This window comes from Agelaius phoeniceus, unplaced genomic scaffold (genome assembly GCF_051311805.1).
Source record: "Agelaius phoeniceus isolate bAgePho1 unplaced genomic scaffold, bAgePho1.hap1 Scaffold_115, whole genome shotgun sequence".
NCBI classification, from domain to species: Eukaryota; Metazoa; Chordata; class Aves; order Passeriformes; family Icteridae; genus Agelaius; species Agelaius phoeniceus.
In genome coordinates, this window is record NW_027509878.1 from 970,251 (window position 1) to 988,470 (window position 18,220).

General features: G+C 51.0%; 1 protein-coding gene across 1 annotated transcript; it reads right to left on the reverse strand.

Moving 5' to 3' along the window:
* Positions 1-13,991: 13,991 nt before the first annotated feature.
* LOC129130574 (olfactory receptor 14A16-like) lies at positions 13,992-14,924 on the reverse strand. Its single transcript, XM_077173106.1, has one exon. It carries the CDS (start codon positions 14,922-14,924, stop codon positions 13,992-13,994), a length of 933 nt encoding a protein of 310 aa, XP_077029221.1.
* Positions 14,925-18,220: the final 3,296 nt, after the last annotated feature.

Sequence of the window (18,220 nt, forward strand, 5' to 3'; positions counted from 1 at the left end):
TAAGAGACACTGCACCCAATATGGAAGCTTGCAAATATTCAGCCACAAGCTCAAGACACAGGATGAAAGTTGGCAAGAAACAGGGAACAAAATTGGCAGAAATGAAGGGCAGAGCCTGCTAAAACCAGTGAGGAAATTGCTGAAACAGCCAACAAGAGACTGTGCATGCCTAGAGGAGAAAGGTGCAAAGGGCACGGCGATGAAGACGTCCAGCCTTCATCAGGAGACCCCCGAGGAAGACGCGGAGCCTTCCTCAGTGCCAGCACTTCCCCAGTGCCTTCCTCAGTGCCACTTCCCCAGTGCGCACTGCGCCTGCGCCTGGCGCACGCTAATGATGGTAATGAGTGCTGAGAGATCGTTTGCATAACCACACCTTTTCTAAGGAAAACCATGAATGTGCATAGAGTATAACCATCCATTGTAATCTCTGTGTGCTGTGTGCTGTCAGGAGGAGATATCCCCGCACACCCAGCGCTGAATAAAGCAAATCCCCCTCCCTGGGCTTTGTCTGGGAAGTGTCTCTGGGCCCCGTTTGGGGCCATCCACATCCATGGGGTTCTGTCAAGTCCCAGTGGAACCTTGGTGCCACGTTGTTCCCCAGCCTCACAGTGCTCTCCTGCTGCCATGAGGTCCCTCCCTCTGTGACACCCTGCAGCCCTGGCTCCATCAGGGTCTCTGGGGTTCCTTGGTGCACGCCTTTCTCACATCTGAGCCTTGCTTCCATGGGTTCCATGGACTGACAATGGCCCTCTGCATTCCATGGGCCCAGCTAGATCACAGCAGAGCCTGGCTTTCATCAGGTTCTGATACCTGTTCTGCCAGCTGACAGGGCTGATTTAAAGAACACAGAAACCAATGGGAAGAATGGTCTTATTTTACTGTGAGTGTTAAGGCAACACAAAATTAAAATTATGCATTCAATACAACTACATGCTTGGCTTTAGCAACAAGCAAAAAGAAGCAAGGTAATGCACCTAATCATTATTACAGGAGAGAAAGGATAGGGACTGAGAAAGACACATCCCCAATTGCCTAAACACTTTACCATCATCCAGAGTCCGCAGGCACTAGGGAGCCCCATTTCACAGTGAGGACCTGGAGAACTACTCCAAGCACTTTGGAAAATCCTACATGGTGCATCCAATAGCAGGTGAGGTCTCCAAATTTGCTCCAAAAGTGGGTTCAGCATTCATAGGCCCAAATGAGCAAGTCAAAGTGACTTGATGATACTTCTAGCACATAAACTCCTGGATCTCTTGGCACTTTTGCTGAGCAGGAGGGCCCAGGACTTGGCCAGAGCCCAGTCCCTTGCCTTGGAGGGTTTCCCCTAAAATATCCTACAAGCCTCTATTCATGTCAGTTGGGAAAATTTCTTAGAGTAATACTTTTCTTGCAGGTAACTACACAAGATTATGTGAAAGTCTCCAAAGCAGCTGGTTTGGTGTTAAACAGCTGCAGAAGCACCTTGGTCATCTATTTTTAGCTAACTAAAACTGATGGTGTTAGTCACATAATGCCCAGGGTTTGTCCTTGTCATGGTTTGACACTGGCACAATGCCAGTGCCCCCATGAAAATACCTTCTCCCTGGTTTCTGCTGTGAGATGTGACCAGGAATAAGCAAAGCAGGCTCCTACTTAGGGAAAAAAGAAAACAAAACTTTATTAACTACACTACAACTACAAAGAAAAAAGGAACACACATACACAGGGAAAATGAAAACTTCACAAATGCATTTCCTCCTCCCCCCACCAAATTTCCAGCTCAATACATTTGTTCCTCAAATCACCAACTCTCAGTCCTGCACCACCCTTCAAACAATCAATCCTCAGTTCATCAAGAGGAGAGGAGTCCTTCTTGTGCCATGGGCTTCCCCTGGAAACACAGCTGAAGCCTCGTGTGTTTCCGTGTCACTCGTGGCACCGCCCGGAGTACATCTGCCGTCGTGACCTCTTCCTTTTCATGTCCAGTGCTCTCACCACTGAACACGGACCAGAACTGCTTCTAGGGTTGTCTTTTAAGGATGCTCTGTCCCGATCCAAAAAAAGGCACAGTCTCTCCTTTGGGACACCTGTCCCCACAATCTCTCCTTTGGGACACCTGTCCCCCCCATATTTTTTTTCACCCCCTGGGGCCGAGGGGCATCAACACTGAACCCTCTTGGCTCTGAGGCCATTGCCTCCCCCTAGAATGCAGTCTCTGTATCACAAGGAACATGGGTCTGTCCATGGCTATACAAAAAGAGTCCAGCAAAAGCTACTCCATCATCTCTTCCCACTAGGATTCTTCTCTATTCTTCTACTATCTCTCGCTTGCCCAGACCTCTCTCACACTGGCCCATTTTCTTCCTCATCTTCCACTCTATCTTCTAGGAAAGGTCAATGTTCTGTAAAGTTCTCATTTTCCAAAAAGGGGTTAAAAGCTCCTACAAGCGGCCGGTTGAACTCCCCCCTTCTTCTCCGTCCCAGCCGTGCTGCCGGCACAGGCCCATGTTTATCAAGCTTCAAGGTCACAGTCTCAGGCAGCGGCTCTTTCTCTCTCTCTCTCTCTCTCTCTGTCTCTCGGGGGGGCACCCGATGGCTCCCGGTGTCTCTCTCTCTCTTTCTCTCTTCCACCCTTCCACCCCGGGGCTCAGGCCTACCTCTCTCGGCCACATGGCTTTCCCCTCCCCCTGCCCAGCCAGCAGCTGGGCCGGGGGAGAGACCCGAACTCTTTCCCGCCGGAAACCCAAGAGGACCCTCCCAGGGGAGAGCTCTGCTTTTAACCCCGTGTTCTCAGAGGCGTGTCCATGTCCTAATGGCCAGGTTAAATGCCAATATTAAAGCCTGAATATCCATTGGCCAAAAACACAGCATCCCAAAAAACACATTTCCTGTCAAACCACCACACCACTCTATAGGGACACATCACTTAGGGGGTTGTGACATCACACAGCTATCTTTGACATCATAGAGTAAGGGTAAGGACATAGAGCAGATCCTGCCATCATAGGGGATGGAATTTTGACATCAGAGAGTGAGTTGTGACATCACTGGCTGGCTGTAAAACCATAGAGTAGGCTGTGACATCACAGAACAGACAGTGACATCACATGATGACTTTGTGATATCACAGTGTCTTCTATGTCATCACAGAGCAGATGTATCACATCACAGAGTGGTGTGGCTGTGAGGTCAAAGTGCCTGTTGTGACATTCCAGAGTGGCAGTATGGCATCACAGAGAGGGTTTTGGGACATCCCTGAGGGGGTTGTGACATCACACAGCTGTCTGTGACATCATAGTGTGAAGCCATAGAGCAGATCTTGCCATCATAGAGGGTGGCTCAGTGACATGAGGGAGTGGGTTGTGACATCACCAGGTGGCTGTGTAACATCATAGAGCAGCCTGTGACATCACAGAACAAACTGTGACATCGCAGTGTGACTCTTTGACATCGGAGTCTTCTATAACATCACAGAGCAACTGTGTAACATCACAGGAGGCTGTGTGACATCATAGGGGGCTGTGTGACATCACAGAGAGGGCTGTGTGACATCACAGGAGCTGTGTGACATCACAGGGGCTGTGTGACATCACAGGGGCTGTGTGAGGTCACTGGGGAGGTCACTCTGCCCCGGCCCCCCTCACAGTTCCCCCCAGAGCAGTCCAACCCTGCTCGTGCACAGCGGGGTCCCCTGTCCCCCCGGGTCCCCCCGCCCCCGGCGACGCAGCCTCCCCCAGAGGATGTTCCACGAGATCGACCCCAGAGCCTGACACGGGGACGGGGGGCCGGGGCCCTGGGGGTGGCACAGGGGGACAGGGACCCCCCGGCAGCGTCCCCGTGTCCCCCAGGGCCAGAGCCTGGGCCAGGGCTCCTTCACCCTGCTACCAACGAGGCCTTGAGAGCACTGAAAAAATCCCCAGCAAGGGAGCAGCAAAAACCAGATTTAATATTAAGGGACAGCAGCACAAAGTTCCTTGGCAAGAGTCACTGTGCTCCTGACTGGACACTTCAAGCACACCAAAGAAACAAAGCAACAACAAAACCAAACAAAATGCAGGCAGTCAAACCAAATATGAACCGAGAACTGTTCCTGTGCATGTGTGTGACACAAGGAAAGTGAGGGGAAGGATAAAAGGAATACAGCCCAAAGGTTTAAAAGAGCTCAAACTTAACAGGACTTTACCGTAACTGATAGCTTAAATGTCACAATTTAGGCAAAAAGAGCAGCTAACAGTATTTAACCTAACTTATAACCTATGACTTTGCAATTTAACAGAGGAATAACACTTAACAGTATTTAACTTAGCCTAATAACTTACATTAAAATAACAACTTAGCAAAAGAACAACTCTCAGGAGCATTTAACTTAGCTCATACCTCATGACTGAACATTTCGTACAGGCCTGACTGACTCAGCTATCCAAGGCACTCAAACCCCTCAGAGAGCAGCATTTCTGCCACATTTCCCCAGCACAGGCACTCCTGTGTGCACACAGACACAAAGAGTCAGTGCAAGGCACCTGGGAGAAATTCCCCTGAGGGCAGGAAATGCTCCCTGTGGATCCTTTGGCATCTCCCCAGCGGGTGAAGGATTGAGCCTGGAGGAGTGGGGGGATCGGCCCAGGCTCTGTCGTTGTTGGGGATCCCCGAGTGCAGCAAACGGGAGAGTTCCCGGCTGGGAGAGGCCCCACTCAGAGGGAGTCACTGGCCCAGGAGAGCTCCAAGGGCTCCTTTTGGAGCGCTGTTTGCAGGGCCCCAAGAGAGGGGCTTCAGTCCCAGCAATGGTTCATCCTGGCCGCACTGGGCACCAACAGCTTTCTTTGGCAGTGTGAGAACAGGGATGTTGTGCCACTGAGGGAACAAAAGCAGTTCCCAGGGCTGCTCCTACAGAAAGCAGGAGCTGCTTGGGCAGCAGCAGTGCCTGGAGCAGACAGTGTTTGTGAGGAGCTGCAGAGGAGCTGAGCCCAGGGGCTGTTGGCCAAGGCCGAGCCCCAAGGAGCATTTCTCAGCTGGCAGGGCAGCCTGAGAAGGGGAGGGGGGAATGCAGCAGCACAGGGCCCATGGAACCAAGGGAGCATTGTGACACTGTGGGGCCCTGTGACACCAAGGGACCATTGTGACACTGTGGGGCCCTGTGAGGCCATGGGGCCATTGTGACACTGTGGGGCCCTGTGACACCAAGGGACCATTGTGACACTGTGGAGCCCGGTGAGACCAAGGGACCATTGTGACACTGTGGGGCCCTGTGACACCAAGGGACCATTGTGACACTGTGGGTCCTCATGGAATAAGCAAAGCATTGTGACACTGTGAGGCCTCATGGAATCAGTGAGATCACTGTGACCCTGGGAGTCCCCACAGAACCAAGAGAAACGTTGTGATACTGTGGGGCCTTATGAAACCTTGGGGCCACTGTGACACTGTGGAACCCAATCGAAAGAAGGGTCTATTGTGACGCTGCTGGACCCCATGGAATCAAGTCACCATTATGACACTGCAGGGCCCCATGGGTCCAAGGAGCCATTGTGACACTATGGGCGCCATAAAACCAAAAGAACATGGAACAGGTCTGGCTGGTTTGGCCCCCCAGGGGCCACCTAACTGGTCCAGCTGACCTTGGCATGTTGAAGGTCTCTTCTCATCTGCTCTGAAGCACTGGGGCTCTGTGCTTTCCTTCCCAAGAGAAAAGAACTGTCCTTCTTCACCAGGCACCCATGGCCAGAATTAGGATTTCACCTCCAAATTTCCTTATATCCAGTGATTGTTCCCAGAGGAGTATTGCCAGGACAAGTCTGGCTGGCAGTGGTTTCACAAGGGTCACCTCCCATCTGGCCCTTAAACACTGGGGAATGCTGTGTGCTTTCCTTCCTATGGAAAAGAACTGTCCTGCTTCTCAGGCATCCATGGCCAAGACTGGGTTCCACTTTCCCTAAATCCAACAACTGCTCCCAAACAAAATCTGCCATTCCTGACAAGTCTGCCAGACCTTGGCCTAGTGAGGCTCTCACCTGCCTTCCAAACACTGGGACTCTCTGCTTTCCTTCCTATAGGAAAGAACTGTTTTCCTCCAGGTACCCATAAGTAGAATTTGGATTGCACCTCCAACATTCCCTGTTGTGAGAGACTGGCAGAGATTGTTGGCTCAAAACATTCTGTGTGGAGGGGAGGAAGGGGCAGGTCCAGCCTTGCCCTGCCCTGGAAGCCCAGCCCTGCCCTGCCCTGGAACCCCAATCCCCCCAGAGCCTCTATCCCAGCCCAGCAGTGGCTGCCAGTCCCTGGCACAGCACAGGCAATGCTCCACAGCCACCTCTGCAGCCCCAGCCCAGCTCCTGAGGGACCAAATGAGCCCAAGCCTCACCTGGGGGATGGGCCCAGGGAGACCAAGGGGTATTGAAGGCTGACCACAAGGCAAGCACACATCTTGACCCTGGATCCACTTGGAATTTCCATCTGAACACTGCTGGAATCCAGGAGTTGGTAGCTGTGTGTGTGCTTCTCTGTATCTTTTATGTCTTTCTCTCTTTATGTGTATTCTTCTTCTATTTCTGTGCTCCTGTAAATTTTGATTAACATTAAATTGAACAGGCTTAGAGTTTGTGAAGTTGAATGGGCCAAGTCAATGCTTTAAAAAGTGTTTTTGTTGGTTGAATGTTTGTCATAATTTGATATGAAAAGAATTTTAAAACGTAATATGAAAATTTTTGTGTTACTGCCAATCTGTTAAACCACTGAGATACTGAACATGCCTCTGTGAAACACAAATGTTAAAGATGAAAAAACCCAGGAACCTCCTCTTTCTTTCCCAGTCAACAAAGAAGCAGCAAGCCCTGGCCCTGGCCCCCATCTCAACCAAACCAAACCAAACCAAACCAAACCAAACCAAACCAAACCAAACCAAACCAAGCAACCCTGCCATGGGCTGAGCCCCTTCCCCTTCCCCAGGCTGCTCCCCCCCATCGGCCCCATTCTGACCAAACCAAACCCCAACAACTCCCAAACAGGAAAACAAAAGAGGCTACAAAACCCCAACCAGAACAAAGCCAGCCACAGCTATTAAAATCTTACCATCAAGTCCCCTCCATCCAACACAACTAAAATTAAAAACCCCTACAACCCATACAAAATAACCCTACAACTAAAAACTTAAACATAAAAAAAGCCAAAAACTGGCGATAAAACAAATCCTAACACAACCCCACCACAACTTCCACCACAAGTTACCGTCAGGTCAGTTGTTAACCCTTTCAATACTTCAATCATCCCTCGGGTAAAAGAAAAAAACAAAATATGAACATATAAAAAAATACAAGCATATAAAAAAACCCATAAAATCATCAAAGTCAGTAAAGAAGAAATTAAATCCCAAATAAAAAAGAAGAAAAAATATCTTAATCTTAAAACTAAAATCCTCCTATAAACTACAAAGAGAAAACTCTTTTTCTTTATAACACATAAAACTATAAAATATTCAAATTAATTTCAAACAAAAACCTGCATACTAAAATAAACAAATGTTAAAATACCTGTAATTTCAAAAAAAGTTTAAATTGGGGGGGGGGGGGAAAGTAATCCAGTATCTCCAAGAGAAGATTTCTATTCCCTAAAATAAAAATAATTTTAAAAGTAAATAAGAAAAACTTATAGCTTTAAATAACTCATCTTTAAAACAAAACCCCATAAGTCAACATGGCCCATCAACAAGCTGTGAAAAAGCTTGTAGCAATAAAAACAACTTCACAAGAACAAAGTTCCCCAGACACATGTTATCCAGGACAAAATTAAGAACCACAAAAAAAATTTTTTCCTCTTGTAAAAAAATCTCCATAACCTTAACAAGAAAAACTTCTCTCCCTAAGTAAACTAAAAAAAGACTATTCTTGAAACAGCAAACTAACTAGAAATTTTAAATTTACTTTCTTTATATTGTCAGTAAAAAGAAAAAAATTGAAAACAAAAAAAAAGTGTTCTGAAGAGTTTATTTTATTTCTTACTACCCTTTTTCTTTTTTAATTTCTATTTAATAAAATTTTATTTATACCCTTTTGGAATTTTAGGCCTACTTGACCATTCTCATATTCCTATCTCAAAACAAAATAAACACGTCAATAATTAACCGACACTATAACCCGCCACACTCATCAATACATTAATTAGGAAATCTCAACATTAGAAAAATCTTAAATTAAAAAAACAAAACTACTACAATGTCATAATAAATCTTTTGCCAAAGTTTCTCTGATTTTCTAATGCTCCCAGTAAAGGCTGTTTGGTTGTTTTGAGCTCCTGAGAATCTCTTGTTGGTATTTCCCCAGGGAGTCCAACTCAGAGGACACAAACAATTGTAATTCCTTTTAAATGTCTCGTTGAGAGAGTTTTTTAGTGGATGGGGGTCAGGGCTTGTGTGTGCTGCTTGGCCCAGCCCAGGCAGGGCTTTCCCAGCCACATTCCACACTCCATTGCCCAGCTGGAGCCGCTGGTGCCTCTGAGTTGTGCTGCCCCAGCCCCAGGGACGCTCTCCTTGTCTGCCCATTCCCCCACGCTCTCTGGGCAGGGATGGCCTCACTGGGGGCTGCTGACATCCTCAGCAACTTGGAGGCTGCTGCTGAATTTCCCTGCTCCAGAGGCTTGTTCAGCCTTCAGCTCTTCAGTGCAGGAATTCAGTGTCCCAGGGCTCATGAACATTCAGAACACCTGAACAAGCCAAGCCTCTGGGAACAATTTGATTTTAATTTTCAAATCCTTTGTGGTTAACTAGACAAATCTCAGTCATATATCCAAAGTGAATGCAATATATTTAAAAAGACAGTGAGAAAATATTTTTTAGGTCCTGTTCAGGTTTTTTTTCCTGTTAATTCATTGATATGTGCAATCTCCAATTGACACTGAATCCAAGTACTTCCTCATGCAGTTTGAATACATACGAAAATCAAGACCCCTCATGGCTGACAATCAATCAGACTCTGTCCCTACCCCCACCCCACCATTTCCCCCATCCAAGCCCTGGCACTCAGAGCAGCCTTGTGCAAATCTGAGCTGCCTCCAGCCCAGGCTGCACCTGCAGCTTTCAGCTCCTTGGCTCCAACTCCCACCTGCTTTCCTTGCAGAAGGAGCTGCCCGAGACACAGAGGGATGTTCATTTCTTGTCAGCCAACAAAGCCAAGGGAAGGCACAGCTCCATCAAATGCCAAAGTCATCCTTCTCCCTGGCTCTGCCCCTGATCCCCACAGCCTGTCCTGTTTCCTTCATCCCTCCTTTGCCAGGACTCTCTGGGCCAAGGGAGCTCTTCTCTGGCTACGGAGGGAGGTCCAAGTTCCACCACTGGAGTGGGAGCCACGACTCATCAGGTTTGTGTCCTTTGGGGGTCAGGAACTGGTGAGACTCAGAGGCACAGAAAGTTTCTCTTCATGGCCACCAGACCATTGTTGAACAGAATGCTATTTAATAACAATCTCACTCTTCCCTGAGCCATGTGCAACATCCCAGCAGTGCCTGATGAGTCCACCATCCATAAGAGATTTCCATACTAGAATTAATTTTAGACAAGCATGGTTCTGTGACAGATATAAAAACAATTAAGTCCTTGTATCAGGATACTCATCCTGGAGTTGGTGCAAAACAGCTCCAGCAATTCCTGATTTGCAAAGCTGTCCGTGGTGGATGGAGAAGGGAGGTCAGGCTGCTCTTGGTGCTGAGGAAATGCTGAAACCAGCCTGACTCATTTCATCTCCTCCTGTCCTGGCCGATCTCCCCTCTTTCCCCTCCCACCCATTGGCTTTTGTCTCCCACCAGGCCCCCGCTGAAGAGCCTGGCTCTGTGTTCTCCATCCCCTCCTCGCTGGCACTGCCAGGCTGGGATGAGGAGCCCCTCAGCCTTCCCTGCTCTGGGCTGGACAAGCCCAGCTCCCTCAGCCTCTGCTCACAGCCCAAGGGCTCCAGCCCCACCTTGGAGGCCCTTCCCAGACCCTGCTCCAGCTGCCAGACATCTTTCCTGCCCTGGGCAACCCAAGCCAGGCCACAGTGACCTGGATAATCCCCGTCCTTGATGTCCTGGTCACACAGCCCTGGCCCCTTGTCCCCATGTCAGGCTCTGGGGTGGATCCTGTGGAACATCCTTTGGTGGAGGCTGTGGCTCCAGGTGGGCCGGGGGGATCCTGGGGGACAGGGACCCCGCTGGGCATGGACAGCATTGGACTTGTTGGGAGAAACTGTGAGGGGGAGCTGGGGCCGAGTGACCAACCCAGTGACCTGACACAGCCCTGCTGGGATGGCACACAGCCCCTCTGGGATGGCACAGCCTGCTCTGTGAGCTCACAGCCCCTTCTCTAATGTCACACAGCTGGTCTCTGATGTCACAGCCAATTCTGTGATGTCACAGTCTGCTCTGTGATGTCATAGTCTGCTGCTCTGTGATGTCACAGCTGGCTCTGTGATGTCATATAGGCAGTCTATGATGTCAAAGCTGCTTGATGACCTCACATTACCCACTCTGTGATGTCATAGCCCACTCTGTGACCTCATGTTACCAGATGATCAATTGCCTACACCAGCTGAGCTGACACCTGGAGCTTGTTCTCCACATCCCCAGGCCTATGGAAACCACACAAGGCCCATTGTGTGAGAAGGGGAACTGGAAGTTCAGCAGCCTCAGGGTGCTGCCAGCTCAGCCAGGCCCACTGGAACATTGGGCTCCACGACCACCAGGGACCAGCAGAGAGACCCCCAGGACAGAAGAACACATGGGTAAAGGGGAGGGGGAATATGTTAATGATTCTGGGGAAATGATTATCATATGTATGTTTAGTCCAGGACAATCAATGAATGTGTGTGCAAAATACAGAAAATAAACAGAAACTTTCCTGTACTCAGCATGCAGGGCTTTGGGAGGAGCTCTCCCCCATGCATCCAGCTGAATAAAGAATGCTGCTTCTGAATGCTACACTGGGGTTAAGGAGTTTTCTGTTTTACTGAATTTTTGGTGACACTCCCACTGCCAAGGAAAGCTCTTTCTGCTGCTGTTCACAGACAGAGAAGGGCTGGGGGCAGATGTGGGGCTCAGAGGCTGCCTGGGGCACAGTGACTATGAAATCATCAAGCTTTCAATGTTCTGTGAATGAAGGAGGGGCAGCAACAAAACTTCCACACTGGAATTAGGAAGGGCAGACTTTGGCCTGTTTAGGATGCTGATTTGGGGAGAATCAAATCAGGTACTGATTTATTTTAAGGGAAACAGCCCTTAAAAACAAAGGGGTCCAGGAAGGACACACATTTCAAGAAGGTAATTTAGGGGGAAGGAGCAGCCTGTCCCAGTGTGGCAAAAGATGAGCTGGTAAGGAAAATGACTGTACTGGCTGCCCATGGAGCTTTTGTGGGAACTCGGGGGATAAAAGGACTGGCAACCCAGGAAGCATTTAATGATTTTAATGGGTTATTCAGAAAGAAAAGTTGAGATGTGAAAGCTCAATTAGAACTTAACCTGGCGGCTTCTGTAAAAAAAAAAAAGGTTTTTATAAAAAACATATTGTTGCAAAAGTAGGGAGAAGAAGAACCTCTACTATTTATTGGATGCAGTAGACAATATAGTAACTAAAGATAAGGAAAAGGCTGAGCTACTGCACACCTTTTTTGTCTCAATTTTTAATATTAGGACAGGTTGTCCTCAGGACAAGTGTTCTCCTGAGCTGGTAGATGGGCACAGGGAGCAGAACAGCCCCCTGGAATCCAGGAGGAAGCAGCTGCTGACCTGCGGAGCCACTCAGATGCTCACAGGTGTATGGGATCAGATGGGATCTATCCCAGGGGGATGAGGGAGCTGTGGATGAGCTCCCCAAGCTGCTCTCCATCATTTACCATCAGTCCTGGCTCAGCAGGGAGGGCCCAGAGCACTGGAGGTGCCAGGGTGAGCCCATCCCCAGGAAGGGCTGGCAGGAGGAGCTGGGGAACTCCAGGCCTGTCAGCCTGACCTGGGTGCCTGGCAAGGTTATGGAACAGATCACCTTGAGTGCCATCACAGGGCACCCACAGGATGGCCCAGGGATCAGAGCCAGCCAGCTCAGTGGATTTAGGGCTGGCAGGTCCTGCCTGGCCAACCTGGTCTCCTTTTATGCCCAGGTGACCCAGCTGTGGATGTGGGAAAGGCTGTGGATGTTGTGTGCCTGGACTCCAGCAGAGCCTTTGACTCTGTCTCTGACAGCATTCCCTGGAAAAGCTGCAGCCCACGGCTTGGGCAGGTTCCCTCCTGCCTGGGAGATTTAAGAGCTGGCTGGAGGCTGGGCCCAGAGAGTGGTGGGGATGGTGCTGCACCCAGCTGGTGTCCAGGCACTGGTGCTGTCCCCAGGGATCTGTGCTGGGCCCAGTCCTGTTTAATATCTTCACTGATGGTCTGGGTGAGGGGATCGAGTCCAGCATTCACAAATGGCAGATGGCACCAAGCTGGGTGTGAGTGTGGATCTGCTGGAGGGCAGGACAAGAAGACACAGCCTTAAGCTGCACCAGGGGAGGCTCAGGCTGGACAATAGGAAGGAGTTCTTCACAGAAAGGGTGAGTGGGAACTGGAATGGGCTGGCCAGGGGGGAGGTGGCAGAGTCACTGTCCCTCTCCAGTGGCACTCAGTGGCATGGTCTGGGTGACAAGGCAGTATTAGGGCATTGGTTGGACTTGATGATCCCAAAGGTCTTTTCCAGCCTATTTGATTCTGTCATTCTGTGATGATTGGGACACTCTGGGGCCATTGTGACACTGCAGGGCCTCGTGGAACTAAGAGGACCATGGTGACACTGTGCAGCCCCACAGAACCAGGGGTCCATGGTGGTACTGTGGGGCCAAATGGACCCAGGGAGTGCCCTGTGACACTCTGGGTCCTCGTGGAACCACAGAGGCCATTGTGACACTGCAGGGCCTCGTGTAACCAAGGGGTTTCACCATTTTGACCCTGCAAAACCAAGGAGACCATTGGGAGACTCCAGGGCCCAGTGGAACCAAGGGGCCGTTCTGACACTGCGGGGCCTCATGGCACCAAGGGGACACTGTGACACTGCAGGATCTGTGTAATCAAGGGGCCACTGAGACACGATGGGGCCTCAAGGGATCTGGGAGAACGTTGTGACACTGTGTGGCCTTGTGGAAACAAGGAGTCCATTGTGACACTGAGGGGACTTGTGGAACCCCAGAGACCATGGTGACAGTGTGGGACCTCATGTGACCATGGGGCCATTGTGACACCCTGGGCCCCATGGAAACAAGGGGACCATTGTCACATTTTGAGGCCCCATGGAACCAAGGAGACCAGTGTGACAGTGCAGGGCCTGGTGTGACCAAGAGGCCATTGTGACACTGAGGGGCCCCATGGAACCAAGGACATCTTCACAAATGTCACCAAGCTGGATGTGAGTGTTGATCTGCTGGAGGGTCAGAGGGCTCTGCACAGTGACTTGGACAGGCTGGATCCAGGGGATGAATCCAACAAGGTGAGGTTTAACAAATCCAAGGGCCAGGCCCTGATATTTGGCCCCAGTGCTACAGGCTGGGGACAAAGTTCCAGGACAGCAGCCAGGCAGAAAGGGCCCTGCAGGGACTGATGGACAGCAGGCTGGACATGAGGCAGCAGTGTGCCCAGGTGGCCAAGAAGGCCAATGGCTCCTGGCCTGGATCAGGAATGGTGTGGCCAGCAGGAGCACAGCTGCTGGGCCAGCACTGATCTGCCCCAGCTCTGCACACAGACATTGCTGCTGCAGCTCCAGAGAAGGCAACACAAGGGCATCTCTGCAGAAAACTCTGCTGGGAAATCCGTTAGTTCATTTAAAGCCACTGAGAGCATAACCCCTCATTGATACAGTCTGTGGCCACAGGGTAGGTGGAGGGAAACAAAATGAGAAATGGTACAATAAATGAGATTTATTTGTGGAAAAGATTAAAAACCTAAAATAAAAAGAGAAAGAACTTCCAAAATTAAACCAACATGTACTATCTAAGATGACTTTTATTGCAAGTGATTTGCAGAAATTGGCCAGCAGTTTAATGTTTCTGAAAGCATCCAGTCATCAGTCTCCACAGTGAAGCCTTGAGCTCCTGGTTCCTCAGGCTGTAGATGAGGGGGTTCAGGGCTGGAGGCACCACCGAGTACAGAACTGACAGGGCCACATCCAGGGATGGGGAGGACATGGAGGGGGGCTTCAGGTTGGAAAATATACCAGTGCTGAGGAACAGGGAGACCACAGCCAGGTGAGGGAGGCAGGTGGAAAAGGCTTTGTGCTGTCCCTGCTCAGAGGGGATCCTCAGCACAGCCCTGAAGATCTGCACATAAGAGAAAACAATGAACACAAAACAACCGAGTCCTAAACAGCCACTAACAGCAAGAAGTCTCAGTTCCCTGAGATAGGACTTGGAGCAGGAAAGCTTGAGGATTTGTGGGATTTCACAGAAGAACTGGCCCAGGGCATTGCCATGGCACAGGGGCAGGGAAAATGTATTGGCCGTGTGCATGAGAGCATTGAGAAAGGCACTGGCCCAGGCAGCTGCTGCCATGTGGGCACAAGCTCTGCTGCCCAGGAGGGTCCCGTAGTGCAGGGGTTTGCAGATGGACACGTAGCGGTCGTAGCACATGATGGTCAGGAGGAAATACTCTGATCCAAGGAAGAAGAAAATCAGAAAAACTTGGGCAGCGCATCCGGTGTAGGAGATGTCCCTGGTGTCCCAGAGGGAATTGTGCATGGCTTTGGGGACAGTGGTGCAGATGGAGCCCAGGTCGCTGAGGGCCAGGTTGAGCAGGAAGAAGAACATGGGCGTGTGCAGGTGGTGGCCGCAGGCTACGGCGCTGATGATGAGGCCGTTGCCCAGGAGGGCAGCCAGGGAGATGCCCAGCAAGAGGCAGAAGTGCAGGAGCTGCAGCTGCCGCGTGTCTGCCAATGCCAGCAGGAGGAAGTGCCTGATGCAGCTGCTGTTGGACATTTGCTGGGGCTGCACATGGGCACCTGTTCATGGAGAAAGGACAGTGACAAGTCAGCAGAGGCTGCTTTGGGCCAAACCTGGGCCATTCCCTGCAGACTGCCCCGCTGGGACTCACCCAGCCTTGTTCCTTCTTTGGGAAAACCTTCACCCAGGTCCCTGCCTGAGCTCCAGTTGTGCTGCCTGAGGGTGCAAGGAGCAGCCAGGCCTGTGCGTGGGGGCTCTTGAGGAGCCATCCCTGCCCCACTGCCCTGGGTTTGTGGCCATGTGGCAGAGGGACAAGGCTGGATATTCAGGATTTGTCAGGGGAATCACTCCTAATGCAGACAGGCTTGGTAGCATCTGAACTCCCAATTCTATAGGACATGGGTGGCAGGTGCTGGTTTAAAGAATTTTTTCTTACCCATACATCATTCCTGGCTCTGTGAGGTCACAAATCCCCAGCATTTCTGCTGCACTCAGAGTTTGCCACTGAGAGATGGGAGAGGCAAAGGATTCCCTGTGGCTCAGGGAAGGTGAGGGGCTGGATGGGCTTGTTCCCAACTGCCCTGGCTTTGCACCTTTGGCTGCAATCAGAGCACAGTCACACTCCCGGGTCACCCTGGGATAAACCAGGCCCTGCCCAGAGCAGAGGGATCCCTGAATGTCTCACCCTCTCTCAAGGTCTCTGGGCAAGGTCTCAGCACCCCCTTGTGCCAAGGACACTCACGGCTCCCTGGGCAAACCCAGCAGCATTTCCTCAGCTGTGGCAGCTCTGCCCTTGCCCGTGGGACATTCAGGGAACTCCCAGAGGCTCTGGCACAGATCTGCACCCAGGAGGGCAGCTCAGAGCCTGGCAGGGCACAGCAAGGAGATCCCTGGCTGTGCCCATGATGGGATCTCAGGGAGGGGGCTCAGCTCATTCCCCTTTGCCATGGACTGCTTTGCCCACAGCCCCACAGGTGCCAGGGAAGCTTGGACACCCCATTGCCATGGACAGCCCTGCCTGGCAGGAATGCCAAGGGCAGTGCCTGACTCAGCTGCTGCAGATGCCAGAGCCTCCCTGAGAGCAGCAGATAACAGTGCCAATGTCAGGGCAGGGCAGAAGCAAGAGCAGATGTTGTGGTGCTGTGCCTGAGAGGGCAGGGCAGAGACAGCCGGGCACTCAGGACAGTGTTCCCGTGCCCAGCTGTGCCCGGCACCTCCCACACACCAACAGTGCCCTCCTGCCCCAGCCCTGCTCTCTCCAGCCCCCTCTCCTTCCCTGAGCATCTCCCTGGGCCTGGACATTCCCTCCTGAGAGGAGCCTTGTCCCTGCCAGTGCTCACAGAGCCCATCCCAGCCTGCGTGCCCTGGCTGGGGCCCTACAGAAACCTGCCTGTGTGCAGGGCCCTGGCTGGGGCAGGCTCTGTGTGCAGCTGGGCAAGGGCAGCTCAGGAGAGCCCTGCTGGGCCCTGCAAAGGTGATGCTGCTGCTGTGCAGGGCTGAGGAGTGGCTGAGGGCCCTTTGGGAGGCTCCCAGCAGAGACACTGATCAACTTAATTTACAGTTCTGCAGTCCCTGTAAAAGATCAAACATTCCTTTGATGATCCTATGTGTCCCTTTCAACTCAGAATGTCCTGGGATTCTTGGATTACAATTCCTGTTCTGCTCCTCTCACCCCCTTGTTGTCTATAATCAAAAAAGAAAACCAAAAAACCCTTGCAATAGTGTTAGAACAGCAAAGTAAAAACTAGACATAAATTAGAAACTTCCAGGTGTCCCAGTGGGGATGGGGAACACCTGGGGCCTGATTTCAACAATTTATTAAGGTTGATTAATTAGGATATTTAACAGGAACATCCAATAGGAGATTCACTTACCCCAGTTACACGCCCCTGGCTCAATCCATTGGAGTAGGTCCAAGGGCTTCTTTGCCTTGACTTTTTGTTATGACTGCTCACATTCTGGTCAAAAAACAAAATGTTCTTCTTGTAGGTCCTCTTCCTGATAATAAGACTATACAGGATACTATATGTATTGTATACTATATGTATTTCAGGAATGCATTTAGACAATCAGCTTATTTTTCTAAAATCAAAGAAAAAAGGTTAGGGAAAATAATAAAGTTAATGAAGGATTATAGTTATAGATGTATATAATAGTAATAGAGTTCATTAAGAGTTTAATAGACCTAAAAAAAGAATATAGATTTATAACTATGTAATAGTAATTTGTAGAGCTACAAATATATGAAAATTGTATAAAATAAAAAAAATCTTTTTGTCATCACCCCAATGTTCCCATCCATCTCCAAGCAGGAAATTGAAAACACTCTCAGGAAAGCTCCTGATCTTTACAGCAATCCCAGGCTTACCTTCTTTGGGAAGTGCCCTGCGGAGCTGTGCCCAGGCTGGTCTGGAGCTGGGAGCAGCCCTGCCCCACCCAGCCCCTCTCAGCAGCAGCCCCTGCCCTGCTCAGGGCGGCTCCTTCCCCCCAGAGCTTCTGCCCAGTGCTGGCAGCAGCTGCCAGGGCTGGCTGAGAGCTGTCCCTGGCAGGCAGCAGAGTCCCTGCCCCAGCACAGCGCCCTGGGCTGCAGGACCCTGCTCTGCAGGACAGCCCTGGGCACCCCTGGCTGCTCTGCACAAGAGACAAGCAGAGAATGCACTCACAGGCTCTGCAGGCATTGGCATGTTCCAGCTGCAGGAGATGGCTCCAGGAGCTGCAGCTGCATTGTCCTGCAGCCAGAGGTTCCTGTGCCAAGGGCTGGCAGTGATTGTGCCCCAGGCACTTCTCAGCCCCTTCCCAGCCCTGACTGATTGAAGCTCTCTGTGCCTCTGTGCTGTGCCCGGGCTGGCTGCAGGCAGTGCCCCAGCCCTGCTGGGCTGGCACAAGAGCTGCTCATCAAGAGAAATGTGCTTTTGAAGCTCTTCTTGGTGACCAGGAGCTGCCTCTGGGCCAGGAGCCCAGCCCAGCTCAGCAGCACAGACACAGCACAAGGACTTTAATCAGCCTCTGGGGCTTTGTGCTCAGGCCCTGGACATCAGTCCCTGAGAGGCAGCTGAAGAAACCTCTCCAGAACTCCAAGGCAGAATCCAACGCCAAACTTTCTTGGACTTTTAATGGGTCCCAGAGAGGGACACGACTGAGCAAGTGTCCCCAGGCCCCAGGCAGAGCAGAGAACTGCAGGCAGTGATGACAGGTGGGGACAAAGAGAAGCCAAGTCTTGGTGCCCTGGGGCACAGCAGGGTCTGTGCCAGCAAGGGCTGGGAGGAGACACCTTGTGCTGAGGCCCTGGGGCCTCCTGGCACAGCCCCAGCCAGGCTGGGCACTGTCAGCCC

What these genes read in the sequence shown, in the direction of transcription:
- LOC129130574 (XM_077173106.1), bottom strand. Translation starts at nt 14,924, where the DNA reads ATGTCCAACAGCAGCTGCATCAGGCACTTCCTCCTGCTGGCATTGGCA.